Source organism: Zingiber officinale, chromosome 1A (assembly GCF_018446385.1).
Source record: "Zingiber officinale cultivar Zhangliang chromosome 1A, Zo_v1.1, whole genome shotgun sequence".
Lineage (NCBI taxonomy): Eukaryota > Viridiplantae > Streptophyta > Magnoliopsida > Zingiberales > Zingiberaceae > Zingiber > Zingiber officinale.
In genome coordinates this window covers 113,850,664-113,865,045 of record NC_055987.1, presented here as the reverse complement: position 1 = coordinate 113,865,045, position 14,382 = coordinate 113,850,664, and the positions used below count along the sequence as shown (strand labels likewise).

The window sequence follows — 14,382 nt, the reverse complement described above, 5'->3', positions numbered from 1 at the left end:
ACTTTCTCCACCAAGCTCACCGACACACACTAGATCTTGGAGGCTTAGAGAGCAGTGTCGGTACACTTCCAAGCAAGTCCAGAGGTGTATTCAAGCAAGAAGAAGAAGCTAGGGTTTCGTCTTATGTTGTAAATCTTGTAAGATTTTATTTGTATTTGCTTCCCTTTTTCTTCTTGTTGTATTGTGAGCATTGTACAAGGCTTCTCTGCCTTCAGTAATTACCTTAAAGGAGTGTTTTCATAGTGGATGAGTGAGTGAGGTCCGGATCCTTGGACAGGGACTCCTCTGGGGCGTGACAGTACTTCACTTTCCATCTATTATTGAAGAGTCACATAGTACAATATATGAATATGTAAGTACATATAAATGGATGAAACATAGTATATTTTAGGATTTGTCATATTGGTTTAGTCATCTGATACATCATAATCTCGATATAATGCATATTAAGAAGAATATTTTTGATAACCTGATAAATACAGTGATGGATATCAATGGAAAAATCAAAGACAATCTCAATCATTACAACAAAAATGTTAAACGACAACACCACAAAGATAATGGTTTTAGATGAAACTGTTGTAAATTTGGTAAAAGATAATGGTTTTAGATAAAACCGTTGTCTTTGAGCTCCCATAAAATACAAAAGACAATAATTTTGTGAAAATCGTTGTTATTGAAAAACTTTTTTTTTAAATCAACAACGCATTTTACAACGGTTATCTAAAATCGTTGTCTTTAAGCACTTTTTTATGGGCTACGACAACAGTTTTGATAAAATCATTGTCTTTGACTTTATTCATTTCATCATTTCCCCCTCGCAGTTTTGCTTTCCCTCTCTCTGTAAATTTTTTCGGCGCCTTATTTTTCCCTTCGCGTTCCTGAACCCTAAGCCATTTTTCATTCCCTTTCCTCATACAATCTCTTCATGCCATCCTGTCGACTGCTGGATCTTCCTCCACGATGATGTGCTCTCCTGTCTTCCTAGTGAGAGGGTTTCTGAGCTCGACGAGGCCCTTTGACCTTCCACTGTTGCTTCTTTGGCTCGCAAAACCTTTTGATCGGACAAGCTGTATTTCTTCGCCAAAGGTGGCATTCCTACTCCATCGATTCATAACATGTTTGTCTTGTCTTCTTTGGATTTGTGCTAGAGTCATAGTCAAGGTAGATTCAAATCTACGAACCTTATTTTGTTCATAAATTTCAGCCTTCATAAGGTGACGGGTGAAGGAAGGAATTAAGGGCTTCGTCGGATGAGTAGAGGTTCTGTGACAGCAGCGAGAATGGCGGAGGAAATTAGCAGGGCTCTTGCTACGGAGTCTTCTTCGTCAACAGCGACATCAAAGAGGTGGACGTGGGCGTCGAAGCTCCGATGGATCCCGACCTCCACCGATCTCATCGTTGTGGCCGAGAAGCGCCTCCTGTCCTTTGTCAAGTGAGTTCTCTAATCGCATCCCTTTATTTGTTTATTTATTTTTTGGAGGTGGGTGGATGAAATCGCTCTCCCTTGCACTATCTATTTTCTCTATTGGTTAATCCCCTTCTATCCGTCGATGGAGGAAACAAAAATTAATATCAATCATTTCCTCTTATTTTATTTATGTCAAAATCGTGCGGAAATTGATGACTGAAATAGTGGCATTGTAGTGTTTCATTATAGGTTGTTGAATATTCTAGCTTGTTGAATAATCTAGTGTTTCATTGTAGGTTCAAACAACACGAGTGAACTCTATTTCATTAAGAGTATTGGATTTGAACAGAAGATCTAGAATTATCTGCTTGGTCTTGTTTTATCAAAGAAACCACAACCTTATGTCATATCGCGTGTAGATTGAGTAAAAGTTTATTGTTTCCTTCTAAACTCTTTGCTCTTTTCAGGACAAGTTATGTTCAAGAGCAGGTCAATATTGGCCCTGGACCACCAGACTCGAAAGTTAAGTGGTTCAGATCTTCTAGTGATCAACCACGATTTATTAATACAATAACATTTGATAGCAAGGAGGATTCTCCCACTCTTGTTATGGTGCACGGCTATGCTGCTTCTTAGGGATGCTTTTTAAGAAACTTTGTTGCACTTGCTACTTGTTTTCGAGTAATCGCCATCGATCAACATGGGTAATTAATTTTTTGACTAGATTGTCTTTATTTTTCTTTTATTTCCTGTTTCTACGATGGAGTTCTTTTAATTAAGTGTAATATATTGTTTTATCGGTGTGTAAATTTTGTTTATTGATCTATTTTGTTATTATATTTTTTTCTTATTGTAATATAACTGTCGTTTGTCTTCATTCTCGCTTTATTTTCTTTGTAATTCAAATGCCTAACAAGTTGCTGCCTTTTGCTGGAAATGGGCCATCGAGGAGCTCATGCAAAGAGATTACTGAGGATTGAGAAGGCCAAAGAAGGAACTTCATATTCTGCCACTAACAATAGTTGTGAAGGTCAAACAACAATAGAATCTACAGAAACGGAGTCAACAAGAACATCGAGGGGGCGTACACGTTTGGATAGACTTGTTAGGTTAAGGGTCCAAGGAATTAAAAAGGATGTTAGCTTTAACAAAATTGGACAGCCAGTTGGAGAATTTGCGGGTGAAATGCAAAGCTACATTGGCGTTCTTGTTCGAGAAAAGATCTCAATATGTTACAAATCATGGAAGCAGGTGCCAAAGATATTAAAAGAGTTAATATGGAAATCAGTGAATGTAAGTTAGAATGCTTTGAGAACTTAAATTAGCTCTCGAATAACATGCTTGTTATTTTTTTATGTGTTTTTACAACTGACGTATAATATTGACCCAAGTTGGAGAAAGGGATGTTTACATTCAGCAAATAATAAATGACGTCAATATAAAGCTTTTCTCACTCAAAAGTTTATTTTCAGCAAGCTAGACAAATCTGATGAGTTGAAAGATCCACCGATTGGCTATAGTATTTCACAAGATGATTGGAGTACCTTTGTAATAACTCGCATGTCTGTCGACTTCAGGGTAAGATTCAAAATTTGATTTTAATTTTTAGAAGATAGTCCTAATTAATGTCCTTAACTGATGTTCTACAACTATCTTATAAATTTTTTCCCCAACAAGTTAAAAATGTATTGGGTGTTGAATAACTGGGGGAAGTGTTGATATGAGCTGAAAGTAAGACGTTTTCATTCTATGTCCCACATATGTACTTGTATTTAAATGAAGCTCGATTTCCCCAACAGTAGATTAGAATAAACATCATGTTCATCATCTATGACGCTGAATAGTGGCAAGCAGAATCCTCAGAATATGTTGAAGGGGCAACTATGATACTATTGATTGATAATGGTTGTTTAACACTGTAGTCTCATTTCTTTTATATGTATAAATCTTTCTTCTTTGAGGTTAGAGATGAATTCTAGCTTCATCCTTCAAGACTGATGCTACTGCACTCTTTTCTTTTAAGAGCTCGAGAAAGCTTGCTACTTGAAAACATTAAAGTTCGCATATATATATATATATATATATATATAGTGAACTTAATTGATTTTAAGTGCTTGCATTTTGTTCTCTTCATCAGAAAGATCCGTATTTTTTGCAACTTAAGTGCTTGCATTTTGTTCCTCATCAGATCAGTTCATGTTTATATTTTGTTCATCATAGGATAATGCAAATTCTTTCTAGTATTAAATTTGGCTATTACAATTTTATAACAATTCATGATGTAGGATCATCTACAGTAAGGTCATATTATGTCTTTACCCTTGAATAGCATTGATGCTTTTATAACTAGCTAATTTACAATTTTACTAATATGTTAATAATATATATGTTAACTTGGTATAAGGACCACATACTTTGCAACACAAGAAACACTCATTGAGATTACGTTTAGCTTTAGACGTCTTTAAGGACATATTGTATATTTTTTTCAAGGGGCTTTACCTATTTATTCAAGCAAAGTTGAAGTTAGTGTGATTGACAATGTACTTTTGGTTCATCAAGTTGATGCAAAAGTTGTCATAATGTATGATATATTTCTTGATTCTTTATCACCAATATCTGCTCCACTTCCACTTCTGTTGAGATGCCATTTAGTTTCTAGTAGACAAGGAGTGCAAGTTGAGGATAGTCTCACTAGTGCATATAGTGCAACGATACATGGAGACAATTGGATTTTCCTGGTTCCTGACCTTATATGTGAAATTGATAATAGTCTTTTGTGGAGGATTTCCTTGGATCTAGAGGTGAGTTTTAGTATTTGTGCCTTCCTTTGTATCCTAAAGATAGGTTTGTATCATGTTAAAAGCTATAAGTCCTGCAGTCTATTGCTGCTAGTAGCTCTGATATTATGCTTTAGTGCTGACATAACACATCCTCATCCTAGGGAAGATTCTAGCCCTTCTATCGTAGCTATAGGTAATTTTATTAATCTTCATTTCTTGCTCTATGTATAGTTGCCTTGATGTATCCTTACTATCTTGATTATATTTGGTTTGTCAGGTTGTTGCGTCTCAAGACTGGCCTGAGATGACAAAAAATGCTGGATTGGTTTGTGCTCAGGCCTATTAAGAATTAATTCAAGATATGTTTAAGGTCTCGCAAGATTCTCAGCAAGGAACTCTTACTGGTGGCGTGATAAAATTTGAAATACAATCTAAAACCAGTTTTAAATAGAATGTTGGTTTTCTTTTCCAATTTACTTGGCTGAGTAGAACATCTGCCATGCAATATCCAGGGAGCTACTTATTTCCTTCAAACAGGCTACAGGACAAAAGCCTCAACGAATTATATTCTACAGGTATGAATCTTTGGAAAACTTAAAAAATACTTGATTGTTTAGATTAATATCGCAAGTTGTACATTCAGGGATGGAGTGAGCGAGGGTCAATTCTATCAAGTTCTACTATATGAAAGAATCAGCAAGTGAGAAAGAGAAGTCCAATGAAATCCTATAAGTTGAAGATTATGATGGGACTTGGGATGATAATAATTAAGTGCAATCCTACATGGCATGAACCACCATCACAAGTTTCTAGTCTTTTGGTTATTGTTCATTAGTTGTAAATAGAGTTTATTTGTTTATTTGTATTGGGATAAATTTTATTTGAACATAGAGACATGTTTCTTCTTTTGTGATTGTAATTTTTGTATAAGTAACATTTTGAATGATATTGATGTGGGGAATACTCTTTCTTTTGTGATTATGATTTTTTATTATATATTTATATTAAAATATGATATATTAATATTAAAAGATAATAGTTTAAAAGATAATGATTTAAAATCGTTGTTGTTGTCTATCACCCTCAAAGACAACGGTTAAAAAATATTGTCAATGGCCCAAAAACGTTGTAACTAGCAGTGTTATTAAAAGTGCTTTAAACAACAACGGTTTTAAACCGTTGTCTTTTCATTCAAAGACAATGGTTTAAAATCGTTGCAAAATTATTGTCTTTTCATTCAAAGATAACGGTTTAAAACCGTTGTCGTAGCCCCCACTTTTAACAACATTGTCAATTACAACAATTTTAAAGGGCCTACGACAACGGATAAAATCCATTGTCTTTTAATGTTTTTGTTATAGTGAATGCAAGAAAATATATACAACTCCTTTGTAAAAGACCCACTCTTGATGTCAATGAAAATAATAGGAGACCAAAGTCAAAAATAGTTTATACATTAAATAAGGATAAGAGACGTGTTGTTTATGAATTGTTGAAATCATTGAAATTTTTAGATAGTTATGTCTCTAATCTTAGAAGATATGTCGATATGAAAGAATGTAAATTGATTGGTATGAAAAGTCATGACTTCCATATATTCATGCAAAGATTCATTCCTATTACTTTTAACGAACTATTACTAAATTTTGTATGGGGTGTGATTATGGAGTTAAGTATTTTCCTACATTATATTTACTGAATAGTTTTGAGACACTCACATGTGGAGACATTAAAGAGAAACATTCCAATCATTTTTTATTATTTGGAAAGGATATTTCCATCCTCATTTTTTGATTTTATGGAATATCTTTTGGTTCACTTGCCGTACGAGGTCAAAGTTGGAGGACCTGTCCATTTTCAATGGATGCATCCATTTGAAAGGTAAAATTTTCATCTTCTATACTTCGATAATCTAAATGCATAAAAATATACTAATTTTATTATATATTAATATATAATAAAATTTATTTTATTACAATTAGATTCCTATATCATTTGAAGAAAAACGTGAAAAATAAGACATGAGTTGAAGCCTCTATTGTTAATACATACATTGTGGAGGAAGTAGCAACTTTTAGATCATATTATGTTGAGCCTTACATTTAGAGCAAAAGGTAAAGACAGGAAGAAATAATGAGGGTTATATTGATCCCAATTTGAATTCATTCTCAATTTTTAACTATCTTGGTCGACCAAGTGGACCATGTAAGCAGAGATACTTAATTGGTCAAGATTGGATGGTAGCCCATACATATATTTTACTAAATTATCCAGAAGTATCGTCATATTATAAGTTAGTATAGATTTTTTATTTCTTATGTTGTAACTTTTAGTATTATAATTTATTTTTTTTATGTTAGGATTTTTGAAAACTTACATTCTGAATTGTCGACAAAAGAGTTTGATCACTTATGTCAATAAGAATTTGCATCATGGTTCAAATCATATGTAAATAGACAATTTAAATTTTATTTACACATATGCAAACTTTTAACACTTACTGTATTTGACTTTAGGTTCATGATAATCAAGCTCACATTGAACAAGAAATGTTATTCCATGTTTCATGGGGTCTAAAAGTATTACTACGCACTTGGCCATCTTATTTTATAAATAAATATAATTTTCATACTCAAGAGTATGAAATGAGAAATAGTACAATGAATAGTGGAGTTTGTGTTCAATCATCTAATGATGGAGGTTCAAGCAATGATTTTTATAATTTGTTGGATGAAATTATAGAGGTAAAATACTCTAGCCCAGAAATGTGAGTTATCTTATTTATGTGTTGCTAGTTTGACCTTGTCATAGGGATGAGGGTGTATTCACGGTATAATTTGATTGAAATAAATCATAAGATATTGTATAAGAGATATGAACCATTTGTGTTGGCACAACAAGCAATTCAAGTATTCTATACTTCATATCTTAGTTTAAAACATGATAAAATTGATTGGTGGACTGTTTGTAAGACAAAAGTATGAAAAAAATTGAAGAACGTTGGGAAGACATTGCATATCAACAAGAGAAAATTACAAATATATTTTAGACTAAGGAATATATTATTCCAACATTAGGAGATCCTAGCGGAGTAATGATAAACGTGGATGCAAGTGAAATTCATAATGATAATGATGATGATGATGATGATGGGGAGGAGGAGGAGGAGGAGGAGAGGAGGATAACGATGACAATGACAATGACAATGACAATGAGAACTTCGATTTTTTATGATGGGTAGGTTTTGTTATCTTAATATAAAAAAATTATGATATTTTATTTTCATATAAGGAACTCTTTTTTTGTTTTGAGTAAATTTAGTTTTAATCTATAAATTTAGAAAACTCCTAGCTCAATTTTTGTATATCCAATGTCTCATATTATATATACATATATATATATATATATATATATATATATATATATATATATATATATATATATATATATATATATATATATATATATATATATATATATATATATATATATATAAATGCTCTGTATTTCTTGCTATATATTATATAGGTCATTAGAGGTGATATTTATCATCGCAAGATTCTCACTCTCTCGTAATAAATATTGTAAATTTCTTTCATGTTATTTATTATGCATCGTTTTTTTAACTTTATTATTATATTTTGAATTTTCAGAACATCTTTAGATGGGGTGGACATAGATAGTTCTCACGACTAGTTAGCACCTAGAAATGTACCTACACCACCCTTAATCAGGTAGGACCTTCACATTCACTTTCACTAGTACCTTCATCGAACCAGTTGGCAGGTTCAGTTCCTACCATATACTTATTTTCTGAGGTGCAAGATATTCGATAGTTTATAGTCGCCTACAGAGATTCTTAAGTATAAAAATAATATTTTAATTTTTTTTTACCCTATTATAAGTCTAATTGTCAAGTAGGATTAAAACTTGGTCTGATTTGGGTAACTAAACTTTTATCAAGTTTATTTATTTTTTTAATAATTGAGTTATGATATGCATCAATTAGGTATTTTATTCTATTCCATGCTGGACTAGTATACTTGTCCTCTACTTATTATAACAACATTGCCCACTTAATGCTTTAGTAATGCTTATATTTCATGATTTTTTAATGTATTACTTTATTATCAGCTAGATCTTGAGATTACTATATTATGTTTATTCATCCTCTTATTTTATAAACACCTCTAAAAATGTTTTGATGTGCTACTTTCTTTTCAACTAGACATTTATATTAGTCTATGATCGTTATTCATCCTATCATTTATGAAAAACTCTAAAAATTCTTTAATGAGCATCCAATGATACTCTTCATGATTATAATATAATAAATAATTGGACTATTGAACAATTGGATTGGATTGGATTGTACTAGTTACAAGACATGGTTAATTATAATTGGTAGTTTGGGGATCTTAAAAGTATGGTCACCCATACCTTCCATTTTCATACTTTTCTTATTACTATTGTATTTCATAATCACCATTAACCATGATAGGTTTTCATAGTCACCATTCACCATTGGGGATCTAATTATTTAACATTATTATTTTTCCTTTATGCTAGGTTCGAAAACTCTATACCTATTATTCACGATATTAATAGAATCGTGAATAATCATTGGTTGGGGGATTCAATGTCTTATTCAAGCACTCCATCATCAACAAAAGAATTATGGTGGAACGAGTTTAAGGTATTAATGATTCATTTTATTTCTTAAATAAAAGTTAATATATATACTCAATTATTTTATTTTCTATTCAGTGGAAATATAATTGGGACCCTAGCTTTGAATTGGAAATCAAGAATATTTTCAAGAAAAAAAGTGGCAATCACATCCACCATACTCTCAATCATGCTAAGTGTAGGGGAAAAGTCATCTTATATCAAAGAGGATAATTGAACTAAGATCATCAATTTTTAGCAACTAGAAGAAAGCAAACAACGGAGTAATAGATTAAATCAATCTTATAATTCTAGAGACTTATCTACTACATATGTAGAGGTTCCATTAATATCGATGAGCATAGACGCAGATTGGTAATTTTTAATTCTCCTAATAATTTTTTACCTCTTCCAATAATTTTTTTTATCTGCAACTATTTCATTAATTTTAATCGTGTTTTTTCAAACCAAAGATCTAGGGAAGGAACCTTCATATAAACTTTCACCAAAACCAAGTCTTAGAGCGGCCTAAAGCAAAAGCAATGAAGTTTTGGATTAATTTAAAATATATACATTTCTAAATTATTGTTACAATAAATTTATTTTAAATTTTATTCATTACAATATACAGGACAAATATGACGAGCCCGAGATAGCACAGAGGAGTTCATGTGCTAGTGAGGAAACTAAGTCATCTGTCGGGAATAATTTAGATTTATGGCTCGAGGCAAGTGGAGGACAGAAAGGGGAAAGGATTTTGGGAATGTGTTCTTTAAACAAAAATCATAGAGTTTCTCATAAATCTTTTTCCACCCCAACTACAGTCACGATTTAGATCAATAACTTGATTGAAGAGGTTTCACATTTAAAAGGCATAATATTGGAAAGAAATGAACAATTGAGAACTATGGCTCAACAACAAAATTTTATTATAAGACATCTTCAGTTAAGTTCCTATCTAACTAATATTCCTCCTCATTCAGGTGAAAATGGTGGCAATGATGATGGTGGCGATGACGATGATGGTGGTGATGGTCTTCATGATTTTTGTATGAATATTATTTGTCTCATAATTAGTATTTTGAGTATTAATTATTTGATTATAAATGTTGCATATTTGTATGTTTTATTAATATTGTTAATTTGTTTTGAATAAAATTGGTAGACCAAGGCTGGTACAAAATGAAAAAAAAATATTGGAAGAAGAGAAGAAAGTTTTTCTTAAGAAAAAACATTATGATTTTGTGATGTATGAGATTTGGTGATGTATGGATTTAGATATTTGGTGATGTATGACTTCACTTGTTTAAAACTTCTTGTAAAATGTTAGACATTTGGTGATGTATGACTTGCCTTGTTTAAAACTTCTTGTAAAATGTTAGACATTTGGTGATATTTGGATTTGATGTTAGATGTATGATATTATTTTGATGTATGAATTGTGATTTGGTTTAATGTATGTTTTATTTTGTTAGAAATGTTGGATAGGATGTGTATATACATTGTGTATGGATTTGTTTGTTAAACTGGTTTGATATTGTTTGTATTAACAAGATGCAATATAGAAATAGTTATTTTTGGATATATTTTTTTGTGTTTGATATTGTTTCTAGTTTCTGGGTTTTGATTTTGGGATCTAGTTCTGTTCTAAGTTTTGGTTCTATTCTAGGTACAAGATTTTTCTTAAGTTCTAATTTTGTTCGAGGTTCAGACTTTGGTTCTGTTTTTTGTACAAGATTTTTCTTAAGTTCTTATGAGTTTTTCTGATTTTTTTTTTAAAGATAGAAGGTGGTGAAAAGTAGCAATGCACATTATAAATGGGTTAATTTAAACCTGGACAAATTGATCTAGTTTGTTGGATAGGTCGCAGGGAATCAGAAGTTTCATATCGAGAGAACGAAATGTATATGTTTACGTTGAGAGGAGGCGACCATATCGTTACCTTCCATTCGCCTCTCTTTTACTCTCTATTCCTATATCTCATATATTTTTTATACATAAAAATTTGGGGTGTTATACTTAAAAAATTAAGAATGTAAAAGTTTTAAAAATCAAATAAATTCAAATTGAAAACATGGTAACATCTAGATAATCAAAGTTTAAAATTAAAAAAAAAAGAAATAAAATTAAATTTGAACAACTGGTTGCTCAGTTATATTATCAAATAAATTTGAACAACATACGAGTTTAGTTCAATTTAACTCTTTTACAACCCTAAATACTTTTCTATTTCTATTATGGCCTAATCTGACACACGATTCATGCAAGAACAATATATATGTAGGCCACATCATACTGAGTCACTACGGTCTAGCTTTACACGTAGACCAGGCCGGGCCCAATGTGATGTGGCATTTGTTTTTTCTTTAACACGGCTACAGCCCAAACTAAGTTAGATCATCATTTGCCATCAAACCCAATTTAATTACATCAGCATCTTTCTAATACGTGACAAAGCAATCCTTTTCTTTTGTACTAGAGCAATCTTGAATTGAAGTATTGCCCATTAGACTAAAAATAGCATTTTTATTTGAGAGAAACAATGTAGAAAACAATTACTTTTTATCTCAATCACAAATGAACTCGCACCATTATTATAATTGTGACTTTGACACGCAAACATACAAATACATAAGAAAAAAAAACAATGCTGACTTTGATACACAAACATACCAGCAACAATACCGATTACTTTTATTGGACTCCATTATTTTTTGTTTTTTTTACCGTGGTCCAGAACTACAAAAGTCAAATACAATTATGTTACAGGTACATGACACTTGATGAATTTTTTAGGTTAACCTGACCCACATTTTCATAAAGTGTTTAAGGGCCACTACAAATACAAAAACTAGTGACCAAATCCAAATCCAAATCCAAATCCAAATGAACTAGATTCTATTTTTAGGGTGGCCATTTCTATTGTGGAAATAACTTATATGTGTGGAATTTCATAAGAAAAATTAATTGTTTCCTTTGTTTGGTTGTGAGGTGAGCAAAAATTCTTTTCTCTTTTCAATCCTTGTTATTTTTTTCTTCACTAGATTGGGTAGAAGGTCACTCTATTGAGTGGAACGTAAGCTACAAATACATCAGATGATCAAGTGGAAGGGGGCAGAGTTGCTGAGGCATTGGGGATGAGGAAATTCAAGGAAAGTCTAAAGAGGAGCAAATCGAGATATCTAAGAATGAAAGCTATAATTGTTGCTAATGATCGTAAAAGTTCTTTGAAAGTCCTATGAATTAAATCAAAATCAATCACCGATCAAGAAATCTGAAGTTCTAACCCTAGACAATCATTGATCCTCTTAATTCCAACAAATCTTCAACGAAATCAAGAAGAAAAGGGATTGAAAATGAATCTTGAATTCTAGCCATTCATTATTGATCATTGATCCTATCGATTTCAACCAGAATAGAATCACAATCTTCACCAAAGTTGGGCGTTTGAATGTTATCCTCAAAAGGAGCAATTTCATTGAGCCAATATGTACACAGAAATTAAAAACATCGAAGTCGCCGATCCTTGCCATTCTGAATCCGAACTTGACGGACGATGCTGAGTTGGACAAATCGCCAAAAAAACTCTTGCCTCAGCATTTGCCGCATGCCGTCGGTGACCTTGTTGGCCAGATTGGAGATGAATGACTTGCTGCAAAAGGCCATGTGGGTGGTGATCGCCTCCTCGAGACTCCGGCGGTGCTCTCCGTTGCCTCTGGCTGAGCTTGTCATGCATGGCTTCGGCCTTCGCCGATGGCATCCATTGCGAACAATCTCCCTTTTGCCCTGGACGCCTGATAGCCCTACCCAGGGCGACTCTGACCATAACTCCTCCAAAAATTACAACTAAGAAAAACACTTCATACCTAACTTTTAATGTTAAAAATCAATTTTAAATATTTATTTTATTTCTATCTCCACCATGACTGCCACCACCGCCGACTATTTTTACTGTGCTCCATTGTGATTTTCGTATCAGCAACTTCTGGCACTCGTGACGCAATTTCTTGCAACGCCGACACTCGTGACGTTTTACGCTGAATGTAGTCCATGGGCATTACGGTCCTATCTCTGCCATTGTGGTAATTTCCGGACTCCGTTTCTTTTTCACTATGGTAGAGCACTTCCGTACGCCGAGCAGTAACTTCGGGAATTGGTATCTCAGGGATCCTGCCTACGGGTAATGACATACCCATGCGGCGGGGGGCGACCCTGAATCAAATATTTATGAATAAATTTAATATTTAATTTATTTAAAAAATTATTTAAGTTGATTTGATATATATATATATAATTAAATAAATAAATAAATTTAAAAATTTTATTAAATAAATAAATAAATAAATATAAAATTTTATTAAATTAAATAAATAAATTTAAATACATATATATTTAGTTTTCTAATATTCACAAATAAAAATTTTAAATTATTCAAGTATAATATTCATAAATAAAATTTATAAATCATTTTACCTCTGGTGATCATCACTATGATCAAAAACAGATGCAAGAAAAAGTTTTATTTCTTCTTCTTCGTCATTTTCATTTTCATCGTGAATAACATCATCATCATCATCATCATCATCATCTTCTTTTTCTTCTCCTTCTAACTTAATTGCATCAAGTTCAGTAATTGACTTGATTGCATCGTTGATGGCATCGCCCCTCTCATTTTCTAACTCCATTGTATACTTCTGAGTATGAAGGTAACTCATGATCATCACCATTCCCATTATCGCCCGATAGGATGTTGAAAACAAGAGAGATAATCCAATAAATAAAAGAGATAATACCCCTGGAAATCAATCAGAGAGAGAAAGAGGTGTTAATTAAATGCCCATTGCATGATAATAACAGAAAAAAGACTGCTCTTTTATGCAAGGAATCAATCACACCTTTAAGCTTTTCTAAGACACTTTTTATCTTTTCGAAACAGATTTCTGGAGTACCTATGCCGAGTCTCCGCGGAGGCTGCGAGAAAAATATAGAAAACGTAGTTTTATCATGCATGAATCTCTAGCTAGCTACATGGTTTCAGAAATTAAGTCGGAGAGAATTTTAAGATTTAATTATTTCCGAAAGACGAGAAAGAACTCTTCACCTCCTTCATCATCTCGTTACTAGTTGGCGAAACGGGATCTGAAGACGAGTGAGAATCGCCCACCTTCTCCTTCTCCATTCCGTTGCAATTGCTGGATCAGAGGAAATTAAAAAAGAATCCGATCCCCCTTATTTATAGAATGATTAATCATCTTAGATGTCAGAGGAAACTTCCTAGAACCTGCAGCTCGATAATGATTGAAAATAAACCACTTTCTGTCGACAAACAAATAATATACAAAATATAGTGAAAGAAAAGTAGACCAGAGTTGTTTCTTAACTATTTGACTTCCCCGGCCCTATATAATGCGTCGATTGTTCAAATACCAACTTCTAAAAATAAAATAAATCCACTAAAATTTTCAAATATTTATTACTCCATTCAGGACTTATAACGTTAAAAAAAAAAAAAAATTCTTA

At 32.4% G+C, this 14,382-nt stretch overlaps 1 protein-coding gene across 1 annotated transcript; it reads right to left on the bottom strand.

Annotated features, from left to right (window-relative positions):
• Window positions 1-12,203: 12,203 nt before the first annotated feature.
• Window positions 12,204-14,168, bottom strand: LOC122009254. The gene is made up of 4 exons (XM_042565350.1): window positions 13,964-14,168; window positions 13,758-13,833; window positions 13,336-13,657; window positions 12,204-13,074 (listed from the first exon to the last, which is right to left on the bottom strand). The coding sequence occupies exons 1-4, from the start codon at window positions 14,039-14,041 to the stop codon at window positions 12,774-12,776; spliced, it is 777 nt and encodes a 258-aa protein (XP_042421284.1). The 5' UTR covers window positions 14,042-14,168; the 3' UTR covers window positions 12,204-12,773.
• Window positions 14,169-14,382: the final 214 nt, after the last annotated feature.